We start from the raw sequence: 15319 nt of genomic DNA on the forward strand, positions 1-15319 counted from the left end.
TCTTTTCGTGTTATTTTACTAGCCTTATATCTCACAGTAGGAGAAACAGACCTCAGAGTGGGAACCTGTGGAACTGTGAAAAACTAAATCATTTGATCTCGGAATTTAGAGGATGTTAAATATCTTTTACTATTTTTAAGATATAGCTGGGATACTGGTATTTTTATAGGATATTTTTTCGTCTCTGTTTTTAAGCTAGGGCACAGCTGCGGCGAACAGATACTTGCAGTCTACGATAATTTTTTATGTCAACTCATGTCACTTCATTTTTGCAAATTATCGAACACGAAATAAATTCCAAGCTAAGAATTTATTAATTAATCATGATTTTATTTTAATTTTATTAATTATACTTTAAAAATCAGTTAGAAATTACCATTAATTGTTGTTTTTTTTTTGAACATGCATTTACTATTATACATATATAAGTAGTAATAAATACCTCAATAACACAACAGTTTCTTCAAGTATTATTCATTTTGCTCATTTAATTTTTCATTTGCTACTTTGAACTATCTTTAGTGATATGAAACTAAAATTTAATTCTATTCTATAATAACATTCCTCAAACCAACGAGCCATTACGCGAGCTGTGGTAGCCCAGCGGTAGAGTACTGAGACTTGAGATTGTGCATCGCGGGTTCGATGCCCGGAATACAATCTTTTATAATTAACACTGTTCATTAATAATATAGGCTTTCCACTGCTTACCAACAACTTTCCAGAGGATGAGCAGCAGCGTTCTATGTGCGATCGTCAAACTTCCCAAGAGTTGAGATTTTTATGTATATAGATATATATATGTATATATATATATATATATATATGTATGTATGTATGTATGTATATATATGTAGTCGTAGTTTCAGTCAATAGACGTCCACTGAAAAGGCATAGGTCTCCTCCGAAGGTATCAATGTTGGGCTCATATACACACATACATATATATATATATATATATAAAAATATTTCAGAACACCTGTAATATAACTTTGCGAGTGTATGATTGATGGAGAGATTGAAAGAGTAAAAAAATGTATATTCTTGTAATTTGTGATTGTCACGTTTTAATTACTTTACTCATAATAAATATGGAATCATGCCTTTGTTACTCTGACGTATTTTCACCGAGCTCATCATTATATGGAAATCTATTGTATCCGACGTCGAGCAATTCATTAAGCCAACTAGTATTATAAAATTATCTTTTGTTTTAATGAATTTAGACATTTAATTCTATATTTAAATTTTAGTTCTATTATTCAAGGCCTAGCCGGGATTGAGGAGTGGCAACGGGAAGTACACAGAGTGTACATTAGATGGCCGCCCAGGTCTTAAGATTCTACATTTGAGACCGTGGACCGGCAAACACAACATAGGTAGTAACTTCCTCTGTCTACCTAGTGGTCATATATATATATATATATATATATATATATGACCACTAGGTAGACAGAGAAAGTTACTATCAGCGGAATACGATATATACAGAAAAACCTAAGATAGGTTTATTTAGATTAGATTAGAAATTAATGTTAAACAGTGGACATACATTAGCTACAATGATTATAAAAAAGAATTATTTATAAATGGTAACAGTAATTGGAGTTTCTTTCTGCTGCTTTTCAACTACAACAACTTACGAAGCAGAGTCAAAATAATAAGTTGATCAAAAAGAGTTCTGTTAAAACTTCAATGTTGAATAAATAAATTTTAATCTTTTATGTATTTAAGTAAATGTAACTAAATAAGAATATATATATGTGCAAGCATGAACACACAATTTGATTTAAAAAATCTTGACTTTAGTATTTTTGTTCATGTTATAATATATTTCCCCATCACAATATTTTACTACCAGTTTAGACATCTTTGAGAATTAAGATGACGTGTTTTATTAATAATTTTACATTTCAATACCTATTTACTCTTATACAAATTATAATTACATTTTATTTCAGAAAGTACACGCAATAATTACTGTAAAAAGTGTAAGTTACATGTAAAAATCGTAATAAATTCAGATATACTTAAAAATATGTTGTAAACGGTTGTTTAGTTTAGTCTCTGTTATTTTATAATTAAACTAATATTTCAAGTATTTGTTTCTATATCTCGTAATAACGCGTTATCTTTAAATTTCATTGTTTTGTGATTAATTTAACATTCATTATTAGTTGTTATAAACGACATGATTACTGTTCAAGCAGTTAACGAAGAATTAAATTAAAATTAAAAATAATTTATTTACGGAAACATTAGATTGGAGACAACAAAACAAAGATTTAACGTAATATCAATTGAATGAGCGATCAATAAATACACCAACCTTTTCGGTTTCCAGCGTTTCATAAAAACACCAAACATTTTCCCACAAAAATCTCCTCTTCTCTCCCTTAATAAATGTGTTACAAAAAATATTGAACTAACGAAGTCACATTAATGATATAAATACGCAACACAGAATAATTTGTCATTCAAAAACACTTTCATTGATAAACATACCACGTAATGTTGTCATTTCATCCGAAAACACGTCTAAAACACAACTGACCTAGACACGCTGAGCGTCCCACATTTCGAGTTCGCTAAAATCGATACAATTCTATAGCCGCATGTAATACAACTTATATTCCGGAGATTGTATTACATAACATACGCAGATGTGGAGTAAAGAAGGATTTTTCATTCATAATTCATTTTCGTTTATTAAATTTGACGAAATTGTTCAAATATACGCGTACTTCTATCTGCTCGCCGGCAAAGTAACTGGCGTTGGATGTTTTTTAACCGAAGCGTCGGCTTGTCAGCCGCGCGCGGTCAGGTGCGGTCAATCAGCTGTTTTCAAGCGGGAAATCTCTTTTGCTTACAGCGCCATCTATTGACGTTTTACAATTACTGACTTAATATTTTTCTACAGTAAGTATCAAGGGTGGCTAAGCTCTTTGACAGTGCAAAATTCATCGACTACTGTTCTTCACTGGAAATCATCCTTGAAAATTTACTTCCTTCGTAAAGTCAAACTATAATGGGTGGCTTCATTACCTGCCTCCCCAAAAATGATTCGTTCTTTCTCTCTCAAGTTCACTATTATATTTTGTATCCTCTATATCTTTTATCCTCCCACTTTCCGCCAGTCACCATTTTCCGAACTGTACTCCTCTCTCAGATCTCATCTTTCTCCGTAGACCATGTAAGCAAGCATAGACAACTTTCTGCCGATTCATTTTCATATCATGACCTAATTTTCCTATCCCTCTATATCCGTCCATCATCCAAAATACTCCTTCAGCTTAATTTTCGCAAAATGAAAATTGACAACCTACGCAAGGATGCTGCAGAAATAGTCTAGGTCTCGCTGATCGCGACGGATAACATTGCTAATAAGGTCAACATTTTAACCACCAAATTTAGACAACTTTACGCACAAATTAGGCTTCTTTAGAATGAAACACCTGTCGGTTCTATGGCTTACAAATGATATAAAATCTCTGCTGGTAATAGAAGCTGCGGCTAAATCAAAATACAAGCGTACCCGATGACAAAAATTGAGACAAATACGTAGCAATCTGTAATCATTGCGACAAGGTGTGTAGATATTCACAGTGCCGACACATTCACTCATCAGTTGAAAACGGTGATGCAGCTAGGGTCAGGAAATTTCTTCAGACACTGGGAGTTGATAAATTGTCAGTACTCTTTTTCTATTAATATACATTTAAATTCTCTTAATCAAAACTTCTCATTTCCGTCAGATTTTAATATGACAATTAAAAATGCACAATAAGGCTTCTGTCTAGCTGTACTCCAGACTGCTCCCTGTTAGTATTCACGCTCTTTGCTGCTTGTGATGTTAAGAAGAGTATCGTGTCGATCACTTCTGATGCCGTTGAAAGTGACAGTATCAGACGTGACATGATTAATCCTATCATCGACGGAGTCCTACCTGTATTTTGTCACATTTTTAACATTTCCGTCTCCACCGGAGTCTTTTCTACTGCTTGGAAGGATGCTAAAATTATTCTTCTCCCTGAAATTCTTCTTTCTGCATAACATAACTTTCGGCCCATATCCCTTCTATCTTTCCGGCATAAAATTATTTTCTGTTTCAAACAAAAATCCAATTTTAACTGTCAACGACCTTAGTATTTGTCTCCTAAATTTTATATTTCACCTGTACCAACTACACACCGCATATTGCATTGTATTAGATGCAATACGGAAATATTTTTGTCTACATTTTGGTTGCCAACGTGCATACATAAAAAGATTGTACATTTGTTCAAATACCGTTACGAAACATTGTTACAATAGAACATAAGAATGAAATACGTAATAAAGAATATATTATCGAAAAGTGTAATATCCTTTTATTTATTTATTCACGTTTTTAACAAATTTTGTTAAGGCGGACTTGCCTTTGAGCGTTTTCTGCCTGTCGGCCTAACTTTGCTCCGTTTTTCTAATTCTGTTTACAGTTATTACTACATGTCTTAGAGAGACCTAGTAAGTTTAAAAAAATACACTAAACAGTTTTTACTGTTATATTTGAGAATGATTAAGTTGCTTTTTAAATTGCGTACTGGTTTCATATTTTTAAATTACGTCAAAATTCTTTTAATGTGATCATAAAGAAAGTTTTGTAATTACATATTTTCATCAGCATTGTTGTAGCATCGGTGGTTCAGTGGTAGAATGCTCGCCTGCCACGCGGGCGGCCCGGGTTCGATTCCCGGCCGATGCAAAACTTTTTTGAAACTTAACCTAGCCAGATTAATGAAAATCCTTTTTAATTACATTCAATCAAAAATACTGTTCAAATTAAATTTAGCTTAACGACTAAAATAATTTACAACATACAACAGTTACATGTTGACGACATTATTATCATTTAAAGAAAATAAAACTGGGTATTGTAAATTATGTCCGCCATTTTGAAGAAATTGCGATGCGCATAACGTCGGTTACGCTTTCGCGCACCCGTAGGCCTTATTAAAAATAATAACCGCACGAGTAATACTTTTATAGCCGCATAAATCGTTAATTACGCTAGCGATACATATCTCATTCAAAGTTTAGCATATTAATAGCCGATTTAATACTCTCGATTATTTTTATTCAAATTTTAATACAGCGCCATCTGTTATTAATGAACGACATTACTATGCATGTTTAATTTTAATTAAATATTCAATTGAACATTTATGAACAGTCGCGGAAAAATTAATATTTATGCTGAACGGATGTTTTTAAAGATAGTTATATTTAAAAGTAGAGATTACTCTATATTAACTTTAACGTTAAAATATTTATATATTATGATATTAATAAAGCTTTTCATTTTCGAATCTTTCACAAATTACATTTACAGTAATGTTCGTAATCTTTTAGTGTTCCCTTGGAGATAGCAATTTATTTTTCTTTGAGTTAGACCCTTTGGGTGTAGGTTGCTACCTCCAGCGTGTTCCATGCATCTCTGTCTTTTACATTGTTCGCTCAAGCCCTTCCTTTGATTTCCAAAATGTTATCTTTTTGTCTTATGTATGGCCGACCAACTTTTCTTATGCCAATTAGTCTTCTCCATTTCCTTGACAGCAGTGCCCACTGTTTATCTTTACAGCACGCTACGCTTATGTGATATGTATTAGTAAAAAAAAATACTAAAATGGAAACAATCGATTTTATAGACAACAAAAGCAACTTGTTACTGGTAACGAAGCAGAAGAGAAAACGGACGAACGAACTGTAATTTATAATAGGACATTATTAGGACTTCGTTAGAAACATACAAGACACCAATGATTTAAAAAATAACTTCTCCAACTTATTTTTAAATAGATTATAATCTACATTACGAAATATTTATACTAAAGCTTGTCTTTTTTCCTAGTGCCTAACCTTACAGACATCGCCATATTTATCACATTTATTTTAAATGTTTATAGCATTCATATTTAAATGCTATAAAGCTATCTTTCGTTCCCACGCGAGTGCAGATAAAAAATCATCTTAACTGTTAAATACAGTTATATGAAGAAAACTCAATCAAAACTTGTTTCTCTAAAATGTCCTTGAGTATGTATGCAACCCGTACTAGCATAGCGGATGCGAGGTTTTTTTTTAAATTCATCGGTTTCACATACTAATTTGCAAATATTTGCAAATAGATTTATTATCTATGGTAAACATACGATTTGTTATCTGTGCTAGATTGGCGCCGAAATAAAATTGTTAAAACTGGATATGAAACTTTAATTAATTATCGTATAAAAAAATGAGATAAGTGGGGCGTTATGTTAATTGATATGTTCCACTCTCAATATAGTGCTACCCTTATTTGAAATAAAATTGTCACGTCCTTATATGGTATGGTAAAACGGTAATATGAATGGAGTTAAATAAAATAAATATGTTATTATATACGAAATTTTACAGATGACGACGTAGTGTTATTGAAAACCAGAATAAAAATCGTTCAAATTATTTACGTAAACATAATATTTTTTATTGTTGGAATAATTCAAAGTTTTCATTTGGCTACGCAATGAGAAGAAGAAGACGAGTACAATTTGATAGTAACTAGAATCAGGTTGAATTTTTCCTTCGACTTAAAGCTATGAGGATTCCAAACGTACGAGGGTGAATCAAAAAATTCTTGGAATCAATATTAAAAAATGCAAAGATTTAAATAATAATATTTTATTTTTCTACATAATCTCCCTCCAATGCAATGCATTTAGAATAACGCGTTTCTAACTTCCTTATTCCTTGTGAAAAAAAATTATTTTCTTGACTCTCTAAATAGTCCTCTACGGCAGCTATAACCGCGTCATTATCGTGAAATTTTGATCCACGAATTTCCTCTTTTAATTTTGGAAATAAGTGAAAATCACTTGGGGCTAAGTCCGGAGAATATGGTGGGTGGTCAAGGAGATTGAAGCCAGCACAGCGGATTGCGTTGAGCGCAACTTCCGATCGATGAGCAGGAGCGTTATCTTGAAGGAACAACACGCCCAACGACAGTTTTCCACGACGTTTTTCTTTAATCGCTTCACGCACTTGCGGGATTAAATTTGCATAATAGGGTGCAGTAATCGTCTGGCCTTTTGGCATGTAATCAATAAAAAGGATTCCGTCACTATCCCAGAACACAGAGGCCATAACTTTGCCAGCGGTAGGAGCAACTCGAAATTTCTTAATGGATGGAGAGGATGGTCGTTTCCAAGACATGCTTTGTCTTTTAGTTTCAGGATCAAAATGGTGGACCCACGTCTCATCCATGGTGACAAGACGACGGCAAAAATTATCCGAATCACGCTGGAAGATTTCGAGATTACGCTTGGAAATTTCCAAACGTCGCTTTTTGTTTTCGTCGGTTAACATTCGTGGCACCCATCTTGCAGACACTTTTTTGAACCCCAGTGAATCAATTAAAATGGATTGAACGCTACCAAAAGATATCTTTAGGATCTCAGCTATATGTTTTATAGTCATTCTTCTGTCTTCCAAAACCAGATTCTCAACCTTTTTGACATTTTCTTCTGTAACGCAGGTTGAAGGCCGCCCAGAACGCGGGTCATCTTTACAGCTTGATCTACCTCTTTTAAATTCAGCCACCCAGTACGCAACCGTAGAATAAGGTACAGCATCACCCCCTAATGTCTGCTGAATGTCCAAAAAAATTTCCTTCGTAGACATTTTTTTCAAACTGAGATATTTTATCACCGCACGTAACTAACTTTTATCCATAATTTTGACTTTTTAGCAACTCGTTGCACAAAAAAATTTATTACATGCGAACGAACTGACAAAAACAAGTGACAGTCTGCATAAATATAGTGTGATAGACACTCTTTAATTTGAATATCGAACTTGATCCAAAAAGGTTTCATATATATGCACTTCTAAGAACTTTTTGATTCACCTTGGTATGTTGAAATGAAAAGAATACATTTGTAGATGACTTTATTTCCAAGCTTTAATATCACTAAATAAATCCTTTACACTCTAATATGATTTTTGATATTTTTAAATTTATTACGAAATATTGCAATTTAAGAAAAAATAAAAAAGTTATCTTTAAATTCAGTTTTTAAAGTTTTATTTTAAATTTTATTTTAAAATTGGTTAATTTTACTTTTATTTAATATATAACATATATATTACACACACCCATATATATAAAACATATGAATGTATATACCTAACACACACACACACAAACACATATATATATATATGTATATATTATACGTGTTGTTGATATTCACTTATATATTATTCAGTTGTTTAGATCATTAATGGTTACCACAAACTAGTACAAGTAAAAAAAGTTACGATATAACATTGTCAAGGTTAATTGTTATCAAGAGACGCGACAATACAACGTGTCCTTGTTTAAAACGTGCCAAGGACAAAAGAAGCCGCCCGCATTTCCTACTTCGCCGCATCCGGTTCCACTTGTTTTCAGTTCGTTATTTGTTTTTAATACTTAATCTCCTTTTCACTTCGCAATTGGGACAAGTTGTACACTTTAACTTTCTCCATTGTCCATTGATATCGTATATTATTTTTTTAAAAAACACAATTATAGAGAATATCCCATTTGCTTCGTCATGTGTGACGTGGTGAAGCTTTATGTTGACTTATTACAAAAATCGATTTCCCATCATCACACCATGACCTTTTGTCAAGTTATGGTTTCACCATTTTAATTTATCTTTTATTTAAAGTTTTATATAACTTTGCAAGGAATAGGAAGCTCTATGAATAAGAAAATATTGCGCAATAGCTCAAAAAAAAATCACTATTAAAACTGCGTGTTTAACAATTTGCATTGAATTTCGCTTGTAACCTTCTATGATAGACAGGGAATCCTTGTTCTAACATATAATTTGTAACATAGGAAGTTGCATGACTTATAAACCTCCAACCATGTTCATCTCATTGACGTACGTGTATATTTAAAGGTTATTTCTTGAGAATTTTAACTGGCTTGAAATTGAGATCACATTATTCTAAATAATTACACAATATATCTGAACCGATGTTATTTGAAATCTACGGGACAATTCGTAGTTTCTTTCTTAGATTTTAGTCGTAGATCAATTCCATTTGTTGGTCTTGTATTCTTGGCGGAGGGCTGTGACCAAGAGGGTTGTATCACACGTCTGTACAGATGAGCAAGTGATTCCGTGAGATATTTAACTTAATTCGTTCGTTATTTCAGTCATTCACGCTACCCGGAAACAAATTTCTCCACGGTGTGACACAGTCAGACGTGGCCACTTTTGTTCACCACTATTTATTCTCAAGCTCTCTGAAAGTAGAAATATTAGTGCGACAACGGATCAAGAAGCAAATTTCTTTTCGAGTATCATTCTTTGTTTCCTTCACGTTCAACAATGTGTTTCCTTTCTCATCTATTACGTCCTCTTTCCTTTACTGTTAAGCAACATCTGAAACACTAGGTATCTTACAAAATGTCTGTTTGTTACGAGTCTTCTTTTCAGACGATGGACACCCACTGCAAGGCATATGCCTCCCCCAAAGGTCGCAACGATGACCGGTCCTTCCCTAACCTATATCGTCAGTCTACCTATAGGGATACCTATCCACGCCGGGTATCTATCATACGTAATATCTACTAAAAAGTTGACCGTAGGACCCATATCTACGGCACCTAGCTAAAGTTAGGTGTTAGCTAATATCAGTCTACAATCTTCAATGATTTTGGTCACAAGGAAATGCGATACAGACAGAAGTCGAAGTTTGTCTCTTACACGAACGCTCAGCGGTATATTGCGAAGCAGACATCATTATATCCGTTTGTCTGTTAAAATACGAGTATCTGACTTTATCTCTGCAGCGTCGATTCGATCCTGATAATTGACAGGATAATGGAGTGTGTGCGACTCGATTTATAACAATTCCTTATCGCTTGCCAAAGAATGAGATTATAAATCAAATTGTTGTATTGAACCATATATAATGTTATCTATCATTGCGGAAATACAGTCGTTCCTGACATTAATTGGTGCATTATATTCTTTAATTTTTACCTAATATTTCCAATTGGATATTTGTGAAATCATGTTCCTTTCGTTACCGCGGTACTATCTGTTGCATTAATTTAACTAATATGAAATGATAAGCGAAAAAGTTTCTTTTTGTAATTATTTTTTTAATAATATGTACAAGTACGAGATTAATGTTTTTGGTGTACACATTTGGTGGCAACCATTCACAAATCGTTTCTTTTCTTACCAAAACTAAGATGGTATATTGCTCCTGAAATTGCTGTATTGGTCGTTCCGTTCCGTCAGCCCGCTTCGCGACGGTGGCAAATATACTCTTTTTGCTTTGGCCTCCACCGAGCCGAGATTTCCTAGAGCGCACTGCACAAGTTTCAGTACCAGTTTAGGAAATCCCGGGAGGAAAATAAAGCCAAGTGGTCCGCCGCTGGCATTGACTGCTTTCGGAGGCGACTGAGCGGTCATTACTTTATTTCGTCTGGCCTCCCGAATTCTTAAGGCGCGGTCGGGTACTATTGCACAAATTGGAAAAAAAAAATTTTTGCTCGGTTATTTACTTTTCATACTGTGTTCGTTAATCTGGCTTGCCACCGCAATAATATAAACACCGTTTAGTAACAGAAACAACACGCTATGCAAGTTTCTTATTTTTTATTTTCACGATAGTGTCAAATGTAAAACTATAAAAATTTTCATATAAATGTTACTACTAAATAAGAAAATTTAGTGCAATTGTTTAACCTTCTTTGTTTGCATTGTTAATAGTCACAAATGTTAACTGCCATTGCAGATCCAGCTAGCGATATTATTAATCCTCGGTATAGTCTGCTCCAGGTACTACAACTTCTTCGACCGTGCCTGAAGGTGGGATGTTGGTTGTAGTCTTAAAGGTTTCCGCTTTTGTTATTTCTGTAGTGGTTTCTGAATGTATTATAGATTGTGTTGCTGCTGTTGTCGTAGATGTTTTCGCCGCTGTCGTTGTCGTTGGTGTTGTTGCTGTTTTTGTTGTTGTTGTCATTGATGAAAATATAGTTGCCATTGTCGTTGTAAGCAGTGCTGCTGTTGTTGTCGTAGTTGATGTTAGTATTTTTGCCGTTGTTGCTGTAGTTGGTGTTGTTATTGTTGTTGGTGTTGCTGTTGTTGGTGTTATTGTTGTTGGTGTTGCTGTTGTTGGTGTTATTGTTGTTGGTGTTGCTGTTGTTGGTGTCGATGTTGATATTGTTTCTGTAGTTGGTGCTGTTGATGTCAAAGGTGCTTTAGTTATTGTAGTTGTTAGGATTGTGGATGTAGTTGTTGGATCCGTTATCGTTGGAGTAGTTAGCGGAGTTGTATTTTTAACATTAATATCTTGCAAAGTTTCGTCAGTTATTACACTAGTAACTCTTTCTACAGTAGTATCACTTGGCATAAATGATATAGATTGAGTAACAGTTTGTTCATATATTTGCGTAGTTTGGTGTGTTGTGGGCGTGTGTGAAACATCAGTGTCTTTCAATAATTCCTCTTGATTTACAAAAGCGTCAAGTATAGAGTGAATTTTTTCAGCTTCACTCGGCAAGAACTTAAGTGCGTCGACAAATCTATTGTCTTCGTCATTAGGTTTGCAAGTTGCCAAGCATGTGCTTTCCTCTAGAAATTTATTATCTGTTTTACAACCTTTCCATAATGCACGTTCACATCTTTTTCTTTTACTGTTGTATGTATAAACGGGTATAGTTTGCTTCGTGCATCGCGATCTCTTGAATATCTTGTGGCAGCTGTCTGAAAATATTGACAGACCATTTTTTAACTAATTAATAAAGGTTAAAACAATCCATGAGATAAATAAATGAGAAAAATGTATTAAGTATTATATACTGTAAACTATTATTTTAACGATCAATGGAATAAAAAAGTAGCTTTTAGTTTATAGAACTTCAAACAATATCAATAAGTAAGGATTGGTCTGTTTTAGATGTAAGTTGAGATGGAAGGATGATGAGTTCACAGATACTTGCAAAGGCATGGAGAGGTCTATGCCTTGGATTTTTCGACGAGGGATGAGAAAATCCGTGGAGTAGCGAAACTGGTATAGGATAACGGACTGTCGAGTTAAACTAGCAGTGGGCACGCCAAGGTAACCTGAGCTAACTGAAGGAGGCGGCCGGGAGTTTAGGGTGGGGGCCCTAAACTCCCACTAGCTTCCGCGACTCTGAGGCGGACGATAGTTCGACGTGGTCTCGAACCATCGTGATAGCACCACGAGGGTTTCGGGGGTAGCGTATCCACGCATACTCCGGGACGGGCTATCGAAAAATAGCACGGCGCGAGGGAAACCGAAAAAAAAAAGCAGTGGGCAGGCCAGGCAGGGTATAGCAGAACTGATGAGGCTTTAAGGTGGACAGTTGATCTAGTTAAGGTCATCGGTAGACGTTTGAGGCAAGTCACTGCCAGTTGATCCTATTCTGAAATTATAGAGCAGGTGTATGTTGGTGCTTCGGCTACCATGGCAATGAATGCTGAATGCGCTGGTAATTAAATACTACAAAACTTAATAGTTTATTTTACTCACTTTTCGTCGGCTTATCGTGAAATCTGTACAAGAACCTGGCGATGCAGTGATGTGAACATTGGTATTCGTCGTCGAACTTATTCGTAGTAGGACATCCCCTCCATATCTTTATCTCGCATCTAGAACCTGGCTTGTAGTAAGAGAACACGGGAGTGGGTGCCCCGTGGCAGTCACTGGTGTTTAACCGTTGTAAGCAGTATAATGGTGGTACTGTAATAAAAATTAAGTCTATTTAGGGACTGTCTGGCAGGGGGTAATTACCAGAATATGTACAGTTCATTTTCTGACTATTAATCTATGATTCATCCTATCCAGAAATAAATCGTTTCAGAAATAGTAAATACTGAAACTGTTGTGCACCCACAGGAACCAGGTTTGGCGTATTTCCCTAAAGGAGTTGAACGAGGGCATATATTCTTCTAAGGAGGTGGTGAAACAGAGAAACACCCTGTACCTTATTTACACTTAAGCGGCTAAACAACATCTGAAATCACAGCGGCAGGTTAAAGAACGCCCACCATCCACGAGGCTCAGGGGCTAATGTGTTTGACTATCATCGTTGTTCCAGCCGTGGTAGAATTATGGTCACATGAACTCGTGCGTATATTACGCGGATGAGAATCGAGATGCGATCGCCAATTTTAAATAAAAAAAATAGGAGAAAAAATAGATAAAAAGAGGAATAAATCGCGTAATGATAATTTACTAAAAAAAGCCTTTTCAAAGGTTCTAATACTATATACTAAATTTAATTTAGTTCACTATCTGTTGCTGCAGACTTTGTACTACCAGATGTAGGTGTATCACATTCCAAAGAGAAAAAAAAAACAGATTTCAGAGCTTGCTTACAAATGAGCTATACATTCATATATTTAAGGGCCACCTATAACCAATCCCTCTTGATTTAACTTTAATTATCATGTATGTTTAATATGAAGGTCAAAAATAAACAGACTTACCCGTTCTCGTATATTCGATTAAATAAATCACATAAACATAAATGAAACTTAAATATTTATTCATCTCAATAGAGTCATTACCTTGTTCTGAACTTGCGCAGTTAGAAAAACACATAAACAGTAATTAGCTAATTAGGTTTTAATCTTATAATCACTTGAAGTGTTTCGTAATTGCTACTTATCAAAACATTACAGACGCCTATTATGTTATGTAATTATTGAGTTAAAAATACAGTTGTAATTGAAAATCTTGCTTAATTTTTTGTTAAATTATTCGCCTTTTCTCTGCAGGTTTACTGACTAATCTTACCAATAATACTATAGGGAGTTTCCTTCCCTTTACTAGGAATTTTAATCCCATTAGATTTAGCAATAAAACAAAACGGTATTAATATGTAGGAATTTAGTAATATAAAAGCCTAAGTAATAATACTGCGAATAGACCGAAAAATTTAACTCCCCTGAAGACTTACTATGAGTAAGTCTATTGAGAAGGAAACTCCCAGTATTCCTACTGGTAAGACTATTCGATAAAACTACTGAGAATAATCCAAATTATTCTATATCTTTAATTTAAAAATATTGTTACTTAAAAAAGAGGCAAAGATCTAAAGGCTGTATATTCGTAGTCAAATATAAAGTTTCACTTTTTAAGTAATTTTAGTTGTTTTATGTAAAAAGCCTGGGTTATTGTCCATCTTGCGACTGGTTCTATGTCCTATTTTCTGTTATCCCCTTTTTAGTCATTTTCTCGTGACTCAGAGTCGTGGTCTGTTGTTAGTGACCGTTTTCAATTTTCGTCTCTATTTTCCCTTATACGAGTACTTACCATGAAGCCTTTAAATGAATATTTAAAATATCCGGCTTTTAAACAAAATCTTTTAATATACCACGTGTAAAATAATAATAGAAAGTATAAAGAATTTAGCTGAGATCGAATTAATGGTAACGCCTATAATTACCTCCGATGTCTGCAGATTTTAAAGGTAATAATACATTAGCAAATTTTTATATCAATAAAGTTGATTCTAGATATAGATTGATTATCATCATACTTTTGTCTAATTGAATATATTGTGTATAATTTACAAATGTAAATAATGTGAGAGAATAAAAAAATTCTTTTTGTTGTCAAAAAAAGATTTGCATCGGCCGGGAATCGAACCCGGGCCGCCCGCGTGGCAGGCGAGCATTCTACCACTGAACCACCGATGCTACGTCGAATTTTATTCAATAACTAAATAAGTAGAAAGTTGCTACTCCAATAATTTTGATTCATTTTAATCTTATAATTATATCTAAAACTTCATTAAAATCAATAATAGAATAAACCAACTAAAATAAGCATTTACCCGAAAATAAGTAACAATAATTTATTTATTAGTTTAATTCAGTGTAAAAATGTTTTTCAGTGTTATATTAAAAAATAGGAAAATAGTATTGAGTAATTATTATATGATTAATTACGTTGACGATTTGTTTTGCTGCTATCTAGTAACGTTATCAATTTTTATTTAAATACGCCAGGTTCATAAAGTTTTCATAGATGGCGTTAATATACTTTTTATAATATTCCTTTTCCGTTGATTACGCCATAAACTTGGATCGATTTTTATAGTCAATTTATCTTTTTTATAAGCTTTCTAATTCTTTCTAGAAGGTCCATAAAATTAAATTACTACGAACTCGAAAAATGCCTTGAGTTGTAAGACTGCCCACATTTGTTAGTTGGCTATTTTCTAACGAATCAGTTAGTATTAAATAAAACGATGCTA

At 33.9% G+C, this 15319-nt stretch overlaps 1 protein-coding gene and 2 non-coding genes across 3 annotated transcripts; 1 reads left to right on the forward strand and 2 right to left on the reverse strand.

Moving 5' to 3' along the window:
• The first annotated feature begins 4673 nt into the window (after positions 1–4673).
• On the forward strand, positions 4674–4744 carry TRNAG-GCC (transfer RNA glycine (anticodon GCC)). The gene has a single exon. It is a non-coding gene; the product is annotated as a tRNA-Gly (tRNA).
• A 5967-nt stretch (positions 4745–10711) lies between these two features.
• Positions 10712–12865, reverse strand: LOC137930381 (uncharacterized). Its single transcript, XM_068773624.1, has 3 exons — positions 12847–12865; positions 12586–12795; positions 10712–11795 (listed from the first exon to the last, which is right to left on the reverse strand). The coding sequence occupies exons 1-3, from the start codon at positions 12863–12865 to the stop codon at positions 10843–10845; spliced, it is 1182 nt and encodes a 393-aa protein (XP_068629725.1). The 3' UTR covers positions 10712–10842.
• A 1823-nt stretch (positions 12866–14688) lies between these two features.
• TRNAG-GCC (transfer RNA glycine (anticodon GCC)) lies at positions 14689–14759 on the reverse strand. Its single transcript has one exon. It is a non-coding gene; the product is annotated as a tRNA-Gly (tRNA).
• Between the last annotated feature and the right edge of the window lie 560 nt (positions 14760–15319).

This window comes from Battus philenor, unplaced genomic scaffold (assembly GCF_028537555.1).
Source record: "Battus philenor isolate CCGP_79_NKW_IND1 unplaced genomic scaffold, ilBatPhil1.0.hap1 SCAF_6, whole genome shotgun sequence".
Taxonomy (NCBI): Eukaryota; Metazoa; Arthropoda; class Insecta; order Lepidoptera; family Papilionidae; genus Battus; species Battus philenor.

Excerpts from the sequence above, each read along its gene's own strand:
- LOC137930381 (XM_068773624.1), bottom strand. Across the intron at positions 11,796-12,585 it reads TCACGATAAGCCGACGAAAA|ACAGCTGCCACAAGATATTC; the intron begins GTGAGTAAAATA and ends CAATATTTTCAG.